The sequence below is a fragment of the Pipistrellus hanaki genome, assembly GCF_964339955.1.
Source record: "Pipistrellus hanaki genome assembly, chromosome: 17".
Classification (NCBI taxonomy): Eukaryota; Metazoa; Chordata; class Mammalia; order Chiroptera; family Vespertilionidae; genus Pipistrellus; species Pipistrellus hanaki.
In genome coordinates, this window is record NC_140519.1 from 32,680,379 (window position 1) to 32,698,585 (window position 18,207).

Below are 18,207 nucleotides of genomic sequence, written 5' to 3' on the forward strand. Positions count from 1 at the left end.
TAGGATTTAGTTTTCTGCTCTTGACAAAAGAATTGAACCCTTTACCTATAGCCCTGTCCATTCCATTCTGAGCTTTGGCATTTAGTAATAAAAGTTATTGTCTTTTCACAGTGTCACTAGTGGTGAATACTGTTGCTAATAAGTATCAACATGTAATTGCACAACATTAAATTGGTGATGATGTGTGTCATAGAGACTTGCCATTTATAATTGTTGCTTTATCTGGAAGTCCTTTTTGCAATAAATTAGATATAGATAGATATAGATATAGATATAGATATAGATATAGATATAGATATAGATATAGATATAGATATAGATATAGATATAGATATAGATATAGATATATAGATAGATAGATATATAGATAGATATATAGATAGATATATAGATAAATACACACACAGTTATAGGGTATCCAAAAATGTATATACAGTTTTAATAGCTGATAGCTCAATTTTGAAGATGAAATGCATTTTAATAAACAGTGTCTTTATAACTATTCAAAGTGTGTGTATACATTTTATGGTATCTCTTATATTAATAATTTTCAGTTTGTCTTAAATGAGTATTTTTAATTTCAATGTTTTCGTATCTTCAGGGTGTCATAGAAATATGGCTCCTTGTTCCCTATTTAATTTATCTAGTAGATAACTTAATTCAGCATATGTAAATTCTTATATTTAATGTTTACTACTGAAATTTTTATTTATTCTTGAAAAATGTCCACCAAGAATTTTGTATAGGAGCAACTATACAAAACATTATAGAATTTAATGTTGTTTTATATGGTTTAACTTAAAAATGAGAATGGGTAGTAAAATTATATAATTCATGAACAATATCAAAGTGATGATTAGTGAGAATATTTAAAATAACTGCATGTACTTATGTAGTCTAAATATAATGTGAAATTATAAACCCTATGTAAATGTTTTAACTTAGCTGCATTAAATATTCTTTCATTTATATTATACTAAGTTAAAAATTTATAGTACATATTGGGTCATTCAGATAAGAAAGGAGAAAAATTTGTAGCCCTCATGCAATCTATAATCCTGAGAAATTTAAAGAAACACATTGCCATTCCACTTCTGCTACTTGCTGGGACTGAGCTAAAAAATACACACTCTGGGAGATACAAGGTAAAATAGGGTATTGGTTCTGAATTCAAGAACTCATATTCTCTTGAGAGACAGACATATAACCCAAGATATAATACGTTAAGAAAAAATGAAAACCACACCAGCAGATACATTTCAGTCCTATCTTAGATCTGAGGCAAGTTCTTTAGCCTTTTCTGAATCTCTCAAAGTAGTGATACTTTGCTCCCCAGGCCATTCTAAATGTAAAATGAGATAATACCATTTCTAAGACGCCTATCATAGTGCCTAAAACATGGTAATTACAAAGAATGATCTCTTTTCCCTTTTCCTAGTTGGCAGAAAATAGGTGATATACAGCAATGATAAAGAACTTGTAAAACCTTCATGCTAGATTGAAACATTTCACTTTAATTCCCACTTTGAGATGATCCCTTCATTCCAAACAGTGGCTCATAAGAGAGGTCTGCCATGGTATAGAGTTACCGTGTTCTGTATTCACATTTGTTGGAATTCTGACTAGCTTTTACTGAAAAGTTTTGCATAGACTAAGCCTAATAGTGTCCAGAAATAAGCAGAAACAGTTCAATTTCGAAATCTTGTGAAACTAATATGTTAAAGCCATCCCTACTATTGCACATCACAGATTAGGCAGAGGAGAGCCTCCAATTTTTATTTATTTATTTATTTTCTAGTTATGAACGTACTTTTTTAATAATCACTTTTTCATGCTACAGAAAAAATTTTCTCATGTTGTTTGTTTTGTTTTGTCAAGCATTTGGACATAATGAGTGCCCTGATCCTGGAATACCAATCAACGCAAGGCGGTTTGGGGACAATTTCCAATTGGGCAGTTCGATTTCAGTCATTTGTGAGGAAGGATTTATTAAAACCCAGGGAACGGAGACAATTACATGTATTCTCATGGATGGAAAAGTGATGTGGAGTGGACCAATTCCAAGGTGTGGAGGTAAGCACAATGGCAATATAACCCCATCACGATTATGCACTAGAGACTGTAACAGGAAATGCATTGTTCTACCAGAACTGTTGTGGTCATTTTCTTGAAATGTGAGTTTTATACATTATACATAGAGTAATTAAATAAGTTACACTTTTCATTTTCCATGTTAAAATGATTTTACAGACATTTTAGAAGTTTCCTTTAAAAAGAGCTCTTAAGAAAAGATATACATTAATAAATGGTAAATATTGATTGCATGTGCAAATTCTCTTTAGTATACTTTATAGTGATAGTATACTACACTTTATATAGTTCTATTCATTATTTTTGGTGTTTTAACCATTTTGGTATAAACTTAATTAAATTTTTTTAAATATGCTATTATTAGTTACAATAAATTATGCTAATGTAGCCATTATTTAAAATGTATAATTTTTGAAGGCATAGTTGCTAATTTTTTTTATCAATTTAATTGGCCCAATAAAATGTAGTCAAGAAAGTTCAGGACAATATATATGTGTTATATATAATGTTTGGAAGTATATATCTTTGAATATATATATATATATATATATATATACTCATATAAAGTCATAAATTAGTAAGAATGAAGGATGGTCATAAGTAAAAATAAAATATTTCAAGTTTATATATGGTATATCAATTTAGGATCTATAGGAATATGGTGGGGGCTTTATTTAAGAATTATCACTGGATTGATGACTCCCTTTGAGTCTGTGGTTATTTTGTGAATTGGCCATAAGTTCATCTTGTCATGAACTTGTTGCAGGTGTTTCTGATCTTCCCTTCAGCTCCTAACTTTTCCTAGTGAATGTCTAGCTTTTAACTATTTCTGAGTTTACCTTATATTCCAAACATATCATTCCAACAAGTCACACTGAGCTCACATTTCTCTGAATATTTATTCCCCCAATATGGTGTGGCTTACTGCCATTAGGAAGAGGTCTTGATGAGTCTGAGTCCACAGATAGCATCTGCTGCCCAATACTGTAGATCAGGAGTCATGACCTCAGATGCTTACACGAGCAAGGCAGTAACTGAAACTCATAGGTGAGTGGATGAAGCAGACTACCTACCTGTGAGGTGTCATATCTCACTTTTTATAGAGACATAGTTACAAGTAAATATTTTTCTATTTAACAATAATAATACAAAAAAGATATCATTGATAACTGACAAGTGTTCCCATTAGCCCATACAGCCCCTCATGAACAGAAGGAAAGGCCATTTTGTAAAAGGGAAATGGCTTGATTTAGTGATTACTACAGCCACTTTACTTGGAAACCCAACAGCAGCCACTAATCCCTGGGGGAGTGTGATGACTAAAGGAGTGGGTAGAAGCCATAGACACTTTCTCTTTTGAGAAAACATCCCAGTGTTCCAAGAATTTGGCTGTATTTTGGACTTCCATAAGAACCATTCTCCAGACACTGATTTCATGGAAAGTCTTTTGAGTTTCTCCTTTTTGTAAATTTGTGTAACACTGCTCAAGTCTGATCCTCTAGCTTCCAGAGTCTAGCTGGCACACCCTATCCTGAACTGTGCATTCTCTCCAGATTGTCATTTCGATCTCAGAGTATGTCTCTACTATAGCCTTTGGGGCTTGTATTGCTATTCTGCGGGTATCTGATTTATTTCTACCATTTGGCAATACAGTATTTTCCAATAATTTAATTGCCAATGTGGCTCAGTTGGGTAGTTTGACTTGATTCAGGCAGACTCAGGAACTATAGTTATTCAAGAAACATTAGCAAATAATAAAGATTTTTACTTTGTTTTTCCTTTAGAATTAGGATAGAAAAGTTTTATACGGTGCAGTAAACAGATGACTTATCTTCCTAAGCTATCTCTCCTTATTTTCCCATTCAAGGTAGCTGATACATGTAAATATCATCATCATCATCATCATCATCATCATCATCATCTTTTCTCTCTCATGATTGTACACACAATTCTATCATTATGAAACTGTTCTTCTTTCTTCTCAGTTCCATGTTCTTACTCATATGTATTTAGAAACTTTTCTCAGCACTTAATCCTCAGTTAACATAAGACCTAACCTACTCAGTTAACATAAGATCTGCCCCTAAGAAAAATTAGTTAATCCATCCTAATAGTTTTCAGTTAAGATTCTGTCTCCTTGGAAGCTTGGTAAATACAATCTTTTATTCACTATAAGTAATTCTACATTGTTTGAAAAACAAAAAGAAGAGAGAGATCAAGTTTTTTGACATTTATTTTCAAGATAACCTCTGAGTTGTATTTTTACTTTATAAATGACTGCTTCTGTATTTGCCAGTAATAAACCAACCAGTGCATCCCAAAAGAACTTGAAAGAGATACCATCCCATGAGACTCAGAACAAAACACAAAAGTTCTCTTCCTCGGTGTCAGAGAGCACTAAGTCATCTAGAACTTTTTGATTTAAAAAGCGAGACAGTTAGACATAAATTGTCTCCTATCTCCGTTTCAGCCACAGAAGAAAATTGTTCCTGGGTATGAGGATTTATTATTCATTGGTGAATGTCATTTTTAATACTACTAAACTGTACTCATATAGACTGAAAGATGAGAAAGATTTATTTGCAGACCAAAAATGAGAGTTGGGTTAAAATGTATTTATTATTTTGTTATAAAATCTGAAATGTATACCACTTACCTTTTTTTTTTTAAATGAAATGTCTCAATAGTTTAAAGCTATAAAATTACTCAATTATTCATGGAAAAAGAAATTACACAAGTCTAAAAGTTGTATATTTTCTTTTTAATATTTTATCTTATTAATTTTTAATTTATTTTATATGGTTTTATTGATTTCACAGAAGAAGGGAGACAGAGAAAGAGGTAGAAACACGCCCCTCACTGGGGATCGAGCCCGCAACCCTGGCTTGTGCCCTTGACTGGAATCAAACGTGGGACCCAGTCCACAGGCTGATGCTCTATCCACTGAGCCAAACCAGCTAGGGCAGTTGTGTACTTTTTTAAATTTCGTTTTATTAGATATACTACTCAGGCTCATTAATTTTCTCTTCCTGGTTTCTCCTTGTGTCTTTGATCTCTGCTAGTGTGTTTTTTCTTCCCTATCTCCACTTACTCTATTAGTAATTTTTTTCCAGTCTTCAACTTTAAATAACACCTATTTACCGATGTCTCTCACATTTAAATCTCCAGGTTGGTTCTCTTTCCTGAAGTCCAGACTCATATGTTTGGCTTTCTACTTAAAGTGTCCACTTAGGTATTAAATAGGCAGCTCAAACTTATCCTGTCAGAAACTAATCTGATCACCCCCAATCACCCTAAACAATATATGTCACAAACTTTCTCCATCATCATTAACAGCATCCCCTTTTCCAGTAATTCAGGCTGAAACTCTTGGAGTAATTTCTGACTCCTTTTTTTCTATAACAACCAACCATATGCAATCAGTTAGAAACATCTCTTAGCTCTATCATTGAAATGTATTCAAAATCCATCTACTTCCTACTTCCTTCACCGCTGGCAGCCTGGTACCAGCAATCATCATCCCCACTCTTGTTTACTGTGATACCTTCCAAACTGGCCTCCTGCTTCTGCTCTTATTACTATTCATTTCAGTAAAATCAGTTTGTTGTTCAGTTCACTTATTTCCAGGGATTAACTTCTTCATAGTCATTTCTCCTCTGGGACTCCGAGGCTCTGATGCATGTGTACTATCTTCTTTTTACGTGGCTCTTTGTCTTTTACACCCTTTGAACTGTAGCCAGCAATGCCCCCTTTGATCTAAAACAATCCCCTCAACAAAAATGGAAATGAAATACTGGCCTTCTGGATTACATGGCCATGTTCTTGAATATAATTAGGACATAATAACATTCACTGGACTGCTTTACAGATAAAGAGGATTACATTTAATAAAATACGTTGGAAGAGTTGGAGGAATGCTGTTGGCTCAAAGCTGTTGATTTAATTAAGACACTGAGTTAAAACTAATGAAAACAAGTTGTCCTTCTTGGCAGAGACATCATATTTTGAATATTGTTATTATTGCAACCTCCCTGACAAGAAAAACAAAATGCAGAACAAGGTATAGAGGCAAACTTTCCATTTTTTTGGAATCAACAATTTGGAGCTGTAGTTAAGGAGAAAAAGATTCAATATCCCCTTCCAAAAGATTGAGGTCAAGATACCCCCTTCATGACTTATTATGTGGGTTCTAACTGACTCTACTCTCTCAATCATAATCTCAGACATCTGATTCCCAATTTATATGAGCACCAAAAGAAAAGAGAGAGCGAGATCTAATTAGTGTGCATGTATGTATGTATGCTTAGGGAAAGTCTAAAGAGGTCATTTAAGTTAAAAATAAAAGTGTATCTAGAGAAAATTAATTATATAATATAAACAGTGCATGGGTATGATAAAATTGTAAGGTTTGGGCAACTAAGCTATTGCTGTCTATTTGTATTGCTATTAAGACTATGATTGTTTGCTAGGGCAGTTGTGTACTTTTTATAAATTTCATTTTATTAAATTTACTACTCAGGCTCATTTATTTTCTCTTCCTGGTTTCTCTTCATGTCCTCTGTGTGTGTGTGTGTGTGTGTGTGTGTGTGTGTGTGTGTGTGTGTGTCCTTATTCTGCCCTGCACTTTGTCCACTCCATACTCTTCTGCTGCTGCTACCATGGTGTCTCCATGTGCTCATTTCCCTGTCATGTGCCTGCTTATCAATGTGCTGGCAAGGCTTTCCTGACTGACCTGCACTGAGCATCTCTCTCAGGTTTCATGCCTCTTGAGGAGTCCTGCACATACGAAGAATTTTTGTCAGAAACTCTTCATATTTCCAGGACCTTCTCTCACTAAAATACTTTACTATATCACTTAAAATCCAGTAATTTAAATAACTATTATGCACATAATTTCATTTTTGAAATGCATACTAATCCTATAGGAAACCTAATTATAGGTGATTATAACAAAGAGTAAATAATCTTCATGAAAATGGTCTTCTTTAAAAGCCTTTTAAGAAATAACTAAATTCTAAGGAGGGGAGTTTAGTTTTATATGAAAGGATTTTTTTCTCATACAAGCAATAAATTCTGGCAATTTTACATAATTTTTTTTCAAATTGATATAGTTCAGTAATGCTTGATTTCTAGGACAATTTATAAATATTTACTATTTTATTTGGGTTACACCAAGTTATTTGAAGAATGAAAAATATAAAATAATGTCAGTTTTTTACAAATTTTGTTAGGTAAAACAGAAAGAAACATATAAACAACAAAAATAAAAACACAGGGAATAAAGTTTAAATGGAAGGATTTAAAGAAAATAAAAATACAACATGAGAGGTCATTGGGAATGATCTCCAATGTGTTGAAAAGCTGATATACGCTTGTGGTTTTTTTCTTCCTGAATAATTTTCAACAATTCAAGTACACTTTACTCCTTTTTTTACTATGTGTACCCCCTGAAGGTACAGAGCAGACTAATGTAGCTGGGCTGCAGAAGAAAGGGGAGAAGGTCAGAGTCTCAGCTAGGAAGTAAAAAACAGATCAAGCAGGGCTTTATTAACACAAAAAGAAGCCATTGAAGGGTATAGTCAGATTTGTGATTTAAAAAAGTCACTTTGTCTCCATTATGGAGGATAGCTAATGTGACTAAAGAGACCAGTTAGGACTGTCAGTAAAGAGGGTTTACTTCATGGATGAGATGATAGCAATTTAAACTATATGGCAGCTACAGACTATAGAAATAGAGGAATAAGAGTGAGCTTTGTGCCTGTCCAGTGTGACTTAGTGGTTGATCATTTACCTATGAATAAGGTTAATAAACCTGAACCAGGTCATGGTTCATATTCTGGTCAGGGCACATGCCTGAATTTCAGGCTCAATCCCCTATAGGAGGCAGCCAATCAATGATTCTCTCTCATCATTGATGTTTCTCTCTCTCCCTCTTCTTTCCTCTCTGAAATCAATAATATATATAAGCTTTGGACTGGATTGGATAAGGGATTCAATGCAAGGATAATGGAAATATGAAAGATGACTGCTATAGCTCTCTGGCTTATGCAACTCCATGGATGATAGTTTTATTTACCAATACTACAGGGAATAATGATACAGGACAGGTTTTAGGGTTTCATTTTGTAAAACCTGACTTGAAAGTACTTTGGAGACTTTCAAATCTTGTGAACTTTGGCAAGTTGCTCTTCTTAGAACTTCGTTTATCTACAAAATGAGCTGCTTACACTAAGAGACCTAATGAAATCATTATGGTTTCAATGGTAAGTGTGGGGAAAAGCACAAGAGTGAATACTTGATAAGTATTTCAATAACCTGGATGCTAAAAGCAAAGTTATGATAATACATGTCTAGTAAGGGGAATGGTGTGATGAAACTTAATTTGAAGAACACTCTGACAGCTGGACTGAAGCAAGAGAGCCATTAGCAGATGGGGAGTCAGAGAAGATCAATGAATCAATGAAGGCCATAACAGTAGTAGGGACTCTGGAAAAAGGAAAATTAAAGTTTTAGATAGGGTAGCATGAATTAGCAGTGTTTGAAAATGTAAATCAGAAAATGAAAGAGAGAGAAACAGGCTAACATATTTTTTCCCCCAAGCTTTGAAGATGAAAAGGATGATGAAGGCACAAGAATGTATTTAAGGGATATTATTAGGGAACTTTAAATGATTAGTTTTTCTGACATGCTGAGTATATAGCTATGCCTTTTATTATTATTATTATTATTTTAGTTATGCCATATTTTAAAAAAGTAATTACCTTTATAAGGAAAATAATCATTCAAGAGTAAAAGGACTGAAGGCAATTTACTTTTAAAATTGCATAAAGAAGCATTTAATAAGGCTATGCAGAGATTCACTGTGCAAATCATAGTACTAGGAATAGTTTCTGCACCTTGTTCTGAAAGCTCTTTTCACTCTCTGACTTCATTCCTCAGCTCCATGTGGTGGCCATTTCTCAGCTCCCAGCGGACTGATTCTCTCTCCAGGATGGCCAGGATACTATAAAAACTCTTTGAATTGTGAGTGGGTGATTGAAGCTGAACCCGGACACTCTATCAAAATTACATTTGAAAGGTCTCTGGAATTTCTTTTAACCTTGAAAAGATATTATGTAAAGGAATAGTTGACTTCCTCCATGTTATTTACCAAATCATTGGAAAGTTTCACTCCAATAGTCAATTGTTGTGCCTTGAATGCTTCAGGTGATTGGCCTACCTTTTAACATGTCAGCCTGTTTTTCAAGCTGTGTTTTATTTGTTTAATGCTGTATCAGCACTATTGAGATACCTTTGAGCTTTAAATATATATGCATATTACTGACTAATGAATGTGTGACCTTTAAAATTAATTACTTTAGTTGTCCTATACTCTGAAGGGCCTGTGAATTTTGTACTAGATTTCAGGAGGCAAAGATGCTATAACACATTCAAATCAATACTTTGCTGCATCCTATGGCAGTTACACTACACATATACAAGTCCTTCAGAAAAATGACTCTTATCAAATTAATTCATATTAATGATTTGTTAGTTGATATTTTTCTTAGGAAAATTAGTATTACTGATTTTGAAATAGTATTACAATTATCTGTATGGTGAAAGATTGTAACATCAATAACTAAAAGAATGAAGCTTCTGATCTGTGATTGGACTGCTATTGAGAAATCCAAATAGAATGATTAATGTATTTCCCAATTATATTGTTCATTGCATTTCCAAACCCTTTTCTGAAGAAGAAGAAGAAGAAGAAGAAGAAGAAGAAGAAGAAGAAGAAGAAGAAGAAGAAGAAGAAGAAGAAGAAGGAAAGAAAGAAACCTCTGCAAGCATTGCATTTATGTGATAAGCATATAAATATATTAATACAGTGGAATTAGGTTCTGATGATTGAATTTGTCAAATGAGACACATAGCCAATAATATTCTTGAGTTGGAGCTATTTGAAAGAAAAATCAAATATCTTCCATTTCTTCTTTCCAAAGACCCTTTAAGGGTATGTGATTTTGCTTTGGAGCTACCATGTACTTCCATGTACTTCATCAGAAAACTAGTTCCTTAAAATAATATACATCTTAGAAAGCTGTTACATGGTTAATAGTAGTTCAGTATCAAAGCAAGTCAAAAAATAAATGAGAGTTTTATCCACTGGGGTAGTGGCATAAAATAGTCACTTCAAGTCAAATAGATGAAATCATCTATCACTTCCTTGTTTGGTGACCTTATAATATCTTGGTGCTTCATTTTCCCCTGAAGATTGTTTTAAGAAAGAAGTTATCTATGAAGTATATAACAAGAATTATGTTCTTGAAAAAACTCATCTCCTGAATTCCAGCCAAGCTCTTTTAAGGATAATGCCAACTCTTTAATAGTCCCTCTCATTCAGAGAATATGTCTTAATAGCATGTTGCGCCAAGTAACAAATTGTATGTATTAGAAAGTTATGTTACTTACTTTCTAGTATTAATGAATAACTAAAATTAATCTTGTTGAAAAAAATTTAAGTATCAGATAATATTAATTAACATGGTGACATATATATTTTTAATTTTATTTCTTCTAATATTGTCCAGCATAGTGATTGGTTAGAATTAATTTACAGAAATAAAACCTAAAAACATTGTAAATATAAGCCATTAGCTTCTTGAGGTTGTCTCAAATAGCTTAAATGAATGAAATCTTTAGAAATATAATTTTGTATCAAATACAATGCAGAGTGCCAATAATACCAATGGGCATATGTGGTGGTTTTTAGCATTTATCTCTTCCTAGCATAGTCAAACAACAAGTCTTATCCTTTCATTTACAGATAGACTTTTGCTTTGTATCTTCCCATAGTTCTTAAATTTTCTCAATCTATGGCAGCTCCTAACTGAACTCATCCTCTATTCTGTTTCTTCTATTCCTTTTCCTATCTTCAACTATTTGACCACAAACTATCAGTATCAGTATTCCAAAGAGCAGTTTTGTTTTGTTTTTTAATCAATGAGAACTATCAGAATTTGGTCAAAACAGTTTTGAATTAATACTAAGAATGTTTTCAAAAGAACAAAAATTAGGTAAGATTAGATCCTGCTTCATTTTTTAATATCATCCAGTGGTTTTATAAGTTATGATAAACAATACATGTATTAATGTAATCAACAATAGATGAGACATTTACACAAACAATTTTAAAATACAAAATGAAATTCAAATTATTGTGTAACCCTATCATATTCCCTTAGTTAGTATAATGAATTTTTATAGTCCCTTAGGGCAAATTTGTGATGATTTTCTATATAAAGATTCACTCCTACTACACAATGTTCCCTGTATCACCAGTTACTAGTCCTATTCTATTAAGAATGAAGTCTCTTTATGGTTCAGCTCAAAGTAATCCCTGACTCTTCTGTGCATTTTAATTCGGTTATTATCAACTGACTAGCTATCAAAATGAAACTCCAATTTCCATACTACAATAGAAAGACCACAAAACAACCAATTATGGATTCACAATGCACAGTTGCATGATTGTGCATTCTTATACAAACACTTGTGTTCCTGTACATTTCCTATTCAAGATTATATTATTGGAAAATTATTTTAGACACATACAATATATTCAAGGTTGTGAAATGAAAAGTATGATAAACATAGAAATCCATTCATTTTACTAAGTGTGTTGCTTAACAGAATGTCACAGTAGCACATATTGAAAGGTGTTCCAATTGTATTTCTTAACAGCATTAAATTACATACTTAATTTTGACTACTTGCATGCCGTATTCATAATAATATCAAAGATTGTATAATGAAGTTAAGTTTTTAATTTTTAAATGTTCCACTCAATTTGTCATGACCAGGTTCTGAGTTTTACTTGTCTGCTTTTTTAAAAATTTATTTTATGCCTGTAATGATGAAAAGACTAGTATATATGACAATAAAAGTAATTATTTGAACATTAGTGGACTTTTTAACTCAAAATTATTTCATAAAGTGTACCAGAGATAACTTGTTACTGACAATGTAGTGCAAGATACATATTAAAAGGATAAAAATGCATAATTAAAATTGGAATGTCCCAAGTTAGTGCTTTTTTTTTAATCAAGTTAGTAACAACCCTAGAGAAAATAAGGATCCTTTTGTCATTAAAATACATTGATTCATTCATTTATATTTATCTAATAAATATTCATCACATGTCTGCTACATGCAAAGCATTGGCAAAGCTGACACTGTCTGACCTCATGAAGTTTATGGACTCTTAAGGAGATGGTTATTAAATAAGCAAACATGACTATGATTAATGTCACAAAAGACACAGTATATTGTGGCAATATAGTGAGGGAACTGATCTACACTATGAAGTCATGGAAAGGCTTCCTGAGGAGATGGTTAAGCTGAATGAATACTGTAAGATCTGTAGGAAAACCTGGGTGAAAGTGGGAAAAGAATTTCCTGGTCTATAGGGTCATTATGGGCAATGAAATGAAATCCTCAGTTTTCCATGATTCCATGTGAATTTTTTCCACAGCTAATATTTCTGATCCAGATTTAGAATATGGTATGATCTTGAAATGCAAGGGAGAAATTTTTAAAAAATAACCAACATGCTATTTTATTTACATGTTAAGCATGTTTAAAGGAGCTCTGTATTGATTGCAGTTTACAAAATAATGGCATCTTATTTTAAAAACAATTTAAAATGGTAGGAGCAACAACAACCAAATATCTAAAAATAAAACCAGCCACTAGCCCGAGTAGCAGAGTGGATAGAAACAGAGATACTTGGGTTTAATAAGCTAAAGCAGATTCTAAAATGGTAAAAAATAAAAATAAAAAATAAATAAATTGTGATTGAAATAGCAATCTAAGGTATTATTTTCTATATAGTGTTATGCTAATAAACATATTTCACATGTGTCTCTTATTCTTAGATTTCAGACTGAACTAAATTATGATGTTCTGGAAGTTCATGATGGGCCAAATCTTCTATCACCCTTGCTTGGATCTTACAATGGCACACAAGTGCCCCAGTTTCTATTTAGTAGCAGTAATTTTATATACCTTCTATTTACAACAGACAACAGCCGTTCTAATAATGGCTTCAAGATTCATTATGAAAGTAAGTATTGACAACATGTTTTTTTTTTATTTTTTATTTTCCTATTCTGTTTCTCTACATTTAAATTTAGCATTATATTATTTAGCAAAGTAGATTTTTTTTTAAATCAGAGCTCTCCTTGACCTATGAGAATGCTAATAGGTTGCAAGTTGTATATTTATAAATGGGTTACAAAACAAACCCATAGCTACAGAGACCCATCTCTAAAGACATATTTTTCATATGCATGAGTAGATAATCTTTTTTTTTTCCAATTCTGGAAAATACTAGATATCAAAAAAAAAAAAGTACAATTTAAATAGCAGTTGTTATAATGGGAGGGGGTAGAGAAACTCAGAGTTAAAATGATTATATGTTTATATTACATACTAGAGGCCCAGTGCATGAAATTCATGCATGGGGAGGTGTCCCTCAGCCCAGTCTGCACCCTCTCCAATCTGGGACCTTTCCAGGGATATCCAACTGCCCATTTAGGGTCGTACATCTCTCTCACAATCCAGGACTGCTGGTTCCCAACCATTTGCCTGTCTGCCTGATTGGCCCCAACTGCTTCTACCTGCCAGCCTGACCCCTCCTAACCACTTCTGTATTAGCCTGATCAACTCCTAACTGCTCCTCTGCTGGCCCTATTGTCCCCCCTAACTTCCCTCTCTGTAGGCCTGGTCTCCCCCAACTGCCCTCCCCTGCAGGCCTGGGTCTAACAACTATCCTCCACTGCCGGCCTGGTTGCCCCTAACTGCCCTACCCTGCAGGCTTTATCATCCCCCAACTGCCCTCCCCTTCTGGCCTGATTGCCCACAACTACCCTCACCTACTGGCCATCTGTTATGGCCATCTTGTGTCCACATGGGGGTGGCCATCTTATGTGTTGGAGTGATGGCCAATTTGCATATTGCCTCTTTATTATATAGAATGTCAAGGTAAGAAAGATCCAAACTTGTAGAGAATTTTTATGAGTTTGAGTCAAAACTAATGACAGTTGCCAGAAAGTAAGATCTGAAATGCTTCAGAGAATGGCAGTTTGCAATTTCTTTGTTGCATTTAGGTAAGAGGGAAGGCAAGGAAGATTACATGAAGGTGGGAGAAAGCAAGGTGGGATTGGATTACAGGACAGCTAACAAGATTATGTGCTGTCTTGAGAATGGTTATGTTTAAATCAATGTTGTGCTATAACCTATGGACAAAAACAATGCACAGACCTTGGTTAAGGCAAAAATAAACCTTTTACTAAAATAGTCATATAAACCAAAGATAAACCTTTAACTAAAAGTAGCCTGGAATGTGACTGCTCACCATGACCTGCTCAGATAGGAATTTTTGACCAGATGAGTCTGTGAGGTTACTTTCCATACACCCCTTTTTCATCCACACATCGAATAACCAAATAAGCAGAAAACCTATTTTGAGATTTTACTTCAGTAAAAAGCAAGTTCTGTAAAATACAATAAATGAGAAAGTGATCATGTATTTTATTAAAATGACATGAACTTTGAAAATTATGTACATTTCCAAAACATAAGAATATTCTAAACCTGCTTAACAAGCAATTACATTGTAACTTTAATGATTACTTATCAGTAAATTATACTATCTGTTCATCATGACCTTTCTGAGTTTCTAAATTTTGCAACATTTGCATTGCCTTGACTTATTTGCTTGTCAATCAGTTATGAAATATTTCTGTAGATGTACTGTGTGACTGCTGGATATGTACAGTATAGTTGGAAACATAAAAGAAACATATCTTCTTGTTTCATCTATCAGTTGGAAAGGCAAGGACAAATCAAAGGATCAACCTTATACTATTCACTGAACTCTGCTCTGAGTAATCTGAAAGAATTAAAATCACTTTTGGTTAGTTAAATTGGCTTGATCTTGCTTTTTCCATAATTTACATTTGTGTGACCCCATCAAACCCTCATTTCTATGAATTCTTAAGATATCACTCCAACATAAGAGTCCTGATTAAAGGAAAGTCATACATACACTTGGCGCATTAGGAGATCAAGGCTTCCAGGAGAGGAGATCTGAGCTTGTCTATCAAAGATTGAGGCAATTGTGTAAAATAAGGGGACAATTGAGGGTATTTCTGGCAGAGAAATAAAGCATAAAACTAATTAAGATAATCACCTGACTGAAAATGGAGAATGAATATGGGGAAATAATGGAAGTTGAGAATATTAAGTTCAGTTTGGGAGCCTTAAATTTAAGAGTGCTGACTTTAAACATGGTGCCATTAACAGTAAGGTACAAAGCAATGAAATAACAGGTATTAGGGATATAGATGTCCAAAATTGTATATAAAATAGATGGGAGATCAAAGATACTGAAACAAAGGCCAGACATTATTGTTTGTGTTTTAGACTTGAAGTGATGCAGGCCTTTGAGTAGGGTGAGGATAAATTGCATTATGCTTTTCAGTGAGGGTGAATTTCAGACATTTTTATAGAGGGGGGAAAAAAAAATTCTGAGAGGGATTCATGATGGATGAGTATTTCAAAGAACTGGGTGCCTAGAAGAATAATGGTCACATTTAGAAGAGGGATATATCAGGTCAAAGTAATTGTGTTGAACATAAATTTTTCTGACACATTTTAGTTTCTCATTAAAAACAACAGCATTTAAATGAAATTAATGTGGTTGATAAATACACTTAAAATGTACTATTTATCTCTTTAAAATTATTTTATTTTAAAAAATATTTTGTTTAGCTTTAGTTTAAAACTGTGTAGTTAATACAAATAAAAACTTTCTCATTAATAGGATTTTATATGATATAGAATTTTTTAAATTAAATCTTTATTGTTGAAAGTATTGCATATGTCACCTCCGCCCCCCTCCATTGACCCCTTCTAGCCCCTCCCCCTCAGGCCTTCACCACCCTATTGTCTGTGTTGTCTGTGTGAATGGGTTATGCATATATGCATACAAGTTCTTTGGTAGATCACTTCCCACTCACCCACCCTCTTGCATCTTCCCTCTGAGATTCCGTAGTCTGTTTGATGATTCTATGATATATAATTTTTTAAATGCTAATTATTATTTGGGGGGATGTAAAATAAGTACATGGTTATTTGTTGTCTAAATCCCCCATCTAGGAACAGTAAGATAATTATTTATTTTATCTTTTACCTCAGTTCTCAACTGGTGGCATTTTTGCACCCAAGGGGACATGTGACACTATCTGGAGATATCTTTGATTGTCATAACTGCAGGAGTGCTATTGGCATTTAGAAGGTTCAGGTCAGGCACACAGCAAATAATTACACAGCCCCAAAACTAACAGTGGCAAGGTTCTGAAACCTAACATGTCTTATTAAAGGGAAGGTCAGCCAAAACAGGTTTGGCTCAGTGGATAGAGCATAGGCCTGTGGACTTAAAGGTCCAGGGTTCAATTCCGGTCAAGGGCATATACCTTGGTTGCGGGCACATCCTGATAGGGGGTGTGCAGGAGGCGGCTGATCGATGTCCCTCTCTTATTGATGTTTCTAACGCTCTATCCCTCTACCTTCCTCTCTGTAAAAAATCAATAAAATATAATAAAAAAAATAAATAAAATAATGTTATAAAAAAATAAAAAAAAATAAAGGGAAAGGCATAGTCATGATATGGCCTCAGGTAAAGATTATAAATCTCAATGAACATTATAACCAATGTACACTACAGGTTATTGGAAGTTCCATCAACTCTGGCCAGCATGGCTCAGTGGTTGAGTACTGACCTATGAACCAGGAGGTCACAGTTTAATTCCCAATCAGAGCACATATCCTATTGCAGGCTCGGTCCCCAGTGGGGGTGTGCAGGAGGCAGCCAATCAATGATTCTCTCATCATTGATGTTTCTATCACTCTCTCCCTCTCCCTTCCTCTCTGAAATCAATAAAGGTATATTAAAAAAAAAAAAAAAAGTAAAAGTCCCATCAAGTACCCACAAGAGCAGTTGCACAGTTTTACTTATAAAGATACTGGTGATCACACTTTCATATATGGCAAAATGCCCCTACTCTCCTATATATTTGCTATCAAAATGATAAACTTTCCATTTAAAGTTGATTAAGAATTTTAAAAACACATAATAAATTTTACGTGTGACATTGGATGTTGGCAAGGCCTCCAGAGTCAGAGTCACCCAGCAATCAAATGAAACGTTCACGGTAAAACTAATTTCCTAGGATTCTTTTAACAACCAACTGAAGAAAATTTTACAAAATTTTTAGTGTTGTTCCTGGAATAGAAGAAGCTCAAGAAACATTAATTAATGCTATGATTACAGATAGCATTTATTATAATACAATGCTTGATAACTACTATATATTTTCATAGAGTTTTTATATAACAAAATGATCTGAATTTGATCTTTGTGGGGAGGTTAAGGGAAATATTAAAACAAATGTGTTAAATAAACTGTTGGTTTTAGCACAGAGCTGTGATTGCATTCATGTATTAGTAAAAATCATCATTTACAATTGTGTGAAGATAGAAATTGATTTCAGCAGATCTGATTCCCATCAAGCTTACTCTTCGTTTTCCAGGTGTAACAGTGAACACCTATTCTTGCTTGGACCCTGGCATCCCTGTACATGGCCGTCGCTATGGTTATGATTTCTCAATCGGATCCACTGTTTCATTTAGTTGTGACCCCGGATACAGGCTAAGCCATGAAGAGCCCCTTCTCTGTGAAAAGAACCACTGGTGGAGTCACCCACTTCCAACCTGTGATGGTGAGGATTTATTCAATAGACAAAATGAACTGATTCATAAACCAAAAAGGAATCAATACAGCCTTTATAAGAGGCAAGACTTCACTATGAATATTTTCTATTTTGGAAATTTTATGTTATCGAACCATTAATAAAGAAAAGAAAGAATGAACATCGATAATCACCCAAAGCTATCACAGACATAGGAAGTTCTTTGTATTTTTTTTAAAGTGCTGAGGAAATCATTTTAAGTGTATATCGTGCACGTGGGCCTTTTGACAAAATAGCATTGAAAATGTCAAATTGGTATCAG

The 18,207-nt window shown here is 33.7% G+C and overlaps 1 protein-coding gene across 2 annotated transcripts in view; it reads left to right on the forward strand.

Moving 5' to 3' along the window:
* Window positions 1-18,207, forward strand: part of CSMD3 (CUB and Sushi multiple domains 3) — a 771,720-nt gene that overhangs the window by 448,230 nt on the left and 305,283 nt on the right. For both annotated transcript variants that reach the window (XM_084864313.1, XM_084864314.1), the window contains 4 exons: window positions 1,879-2,073; window positions 9,031-9,169; window positions 13,008-13,195; window positions 17,727-17,915. In XM_084864313.1, coding sequence (XP_084720439.1) covers window positions 1,879-2,073; window positions 9,031-9,169; window positions 13,008-13,195; window positions 17,727-17,915 — 711 coding nt within the window. The remainder of the gene's footprint in view (window positions 1-1,878; window positions 2,074-9,030; window positions 9,170-13,007; window positions 13,196-17,726; window positions 17,916-18,207) is intronic.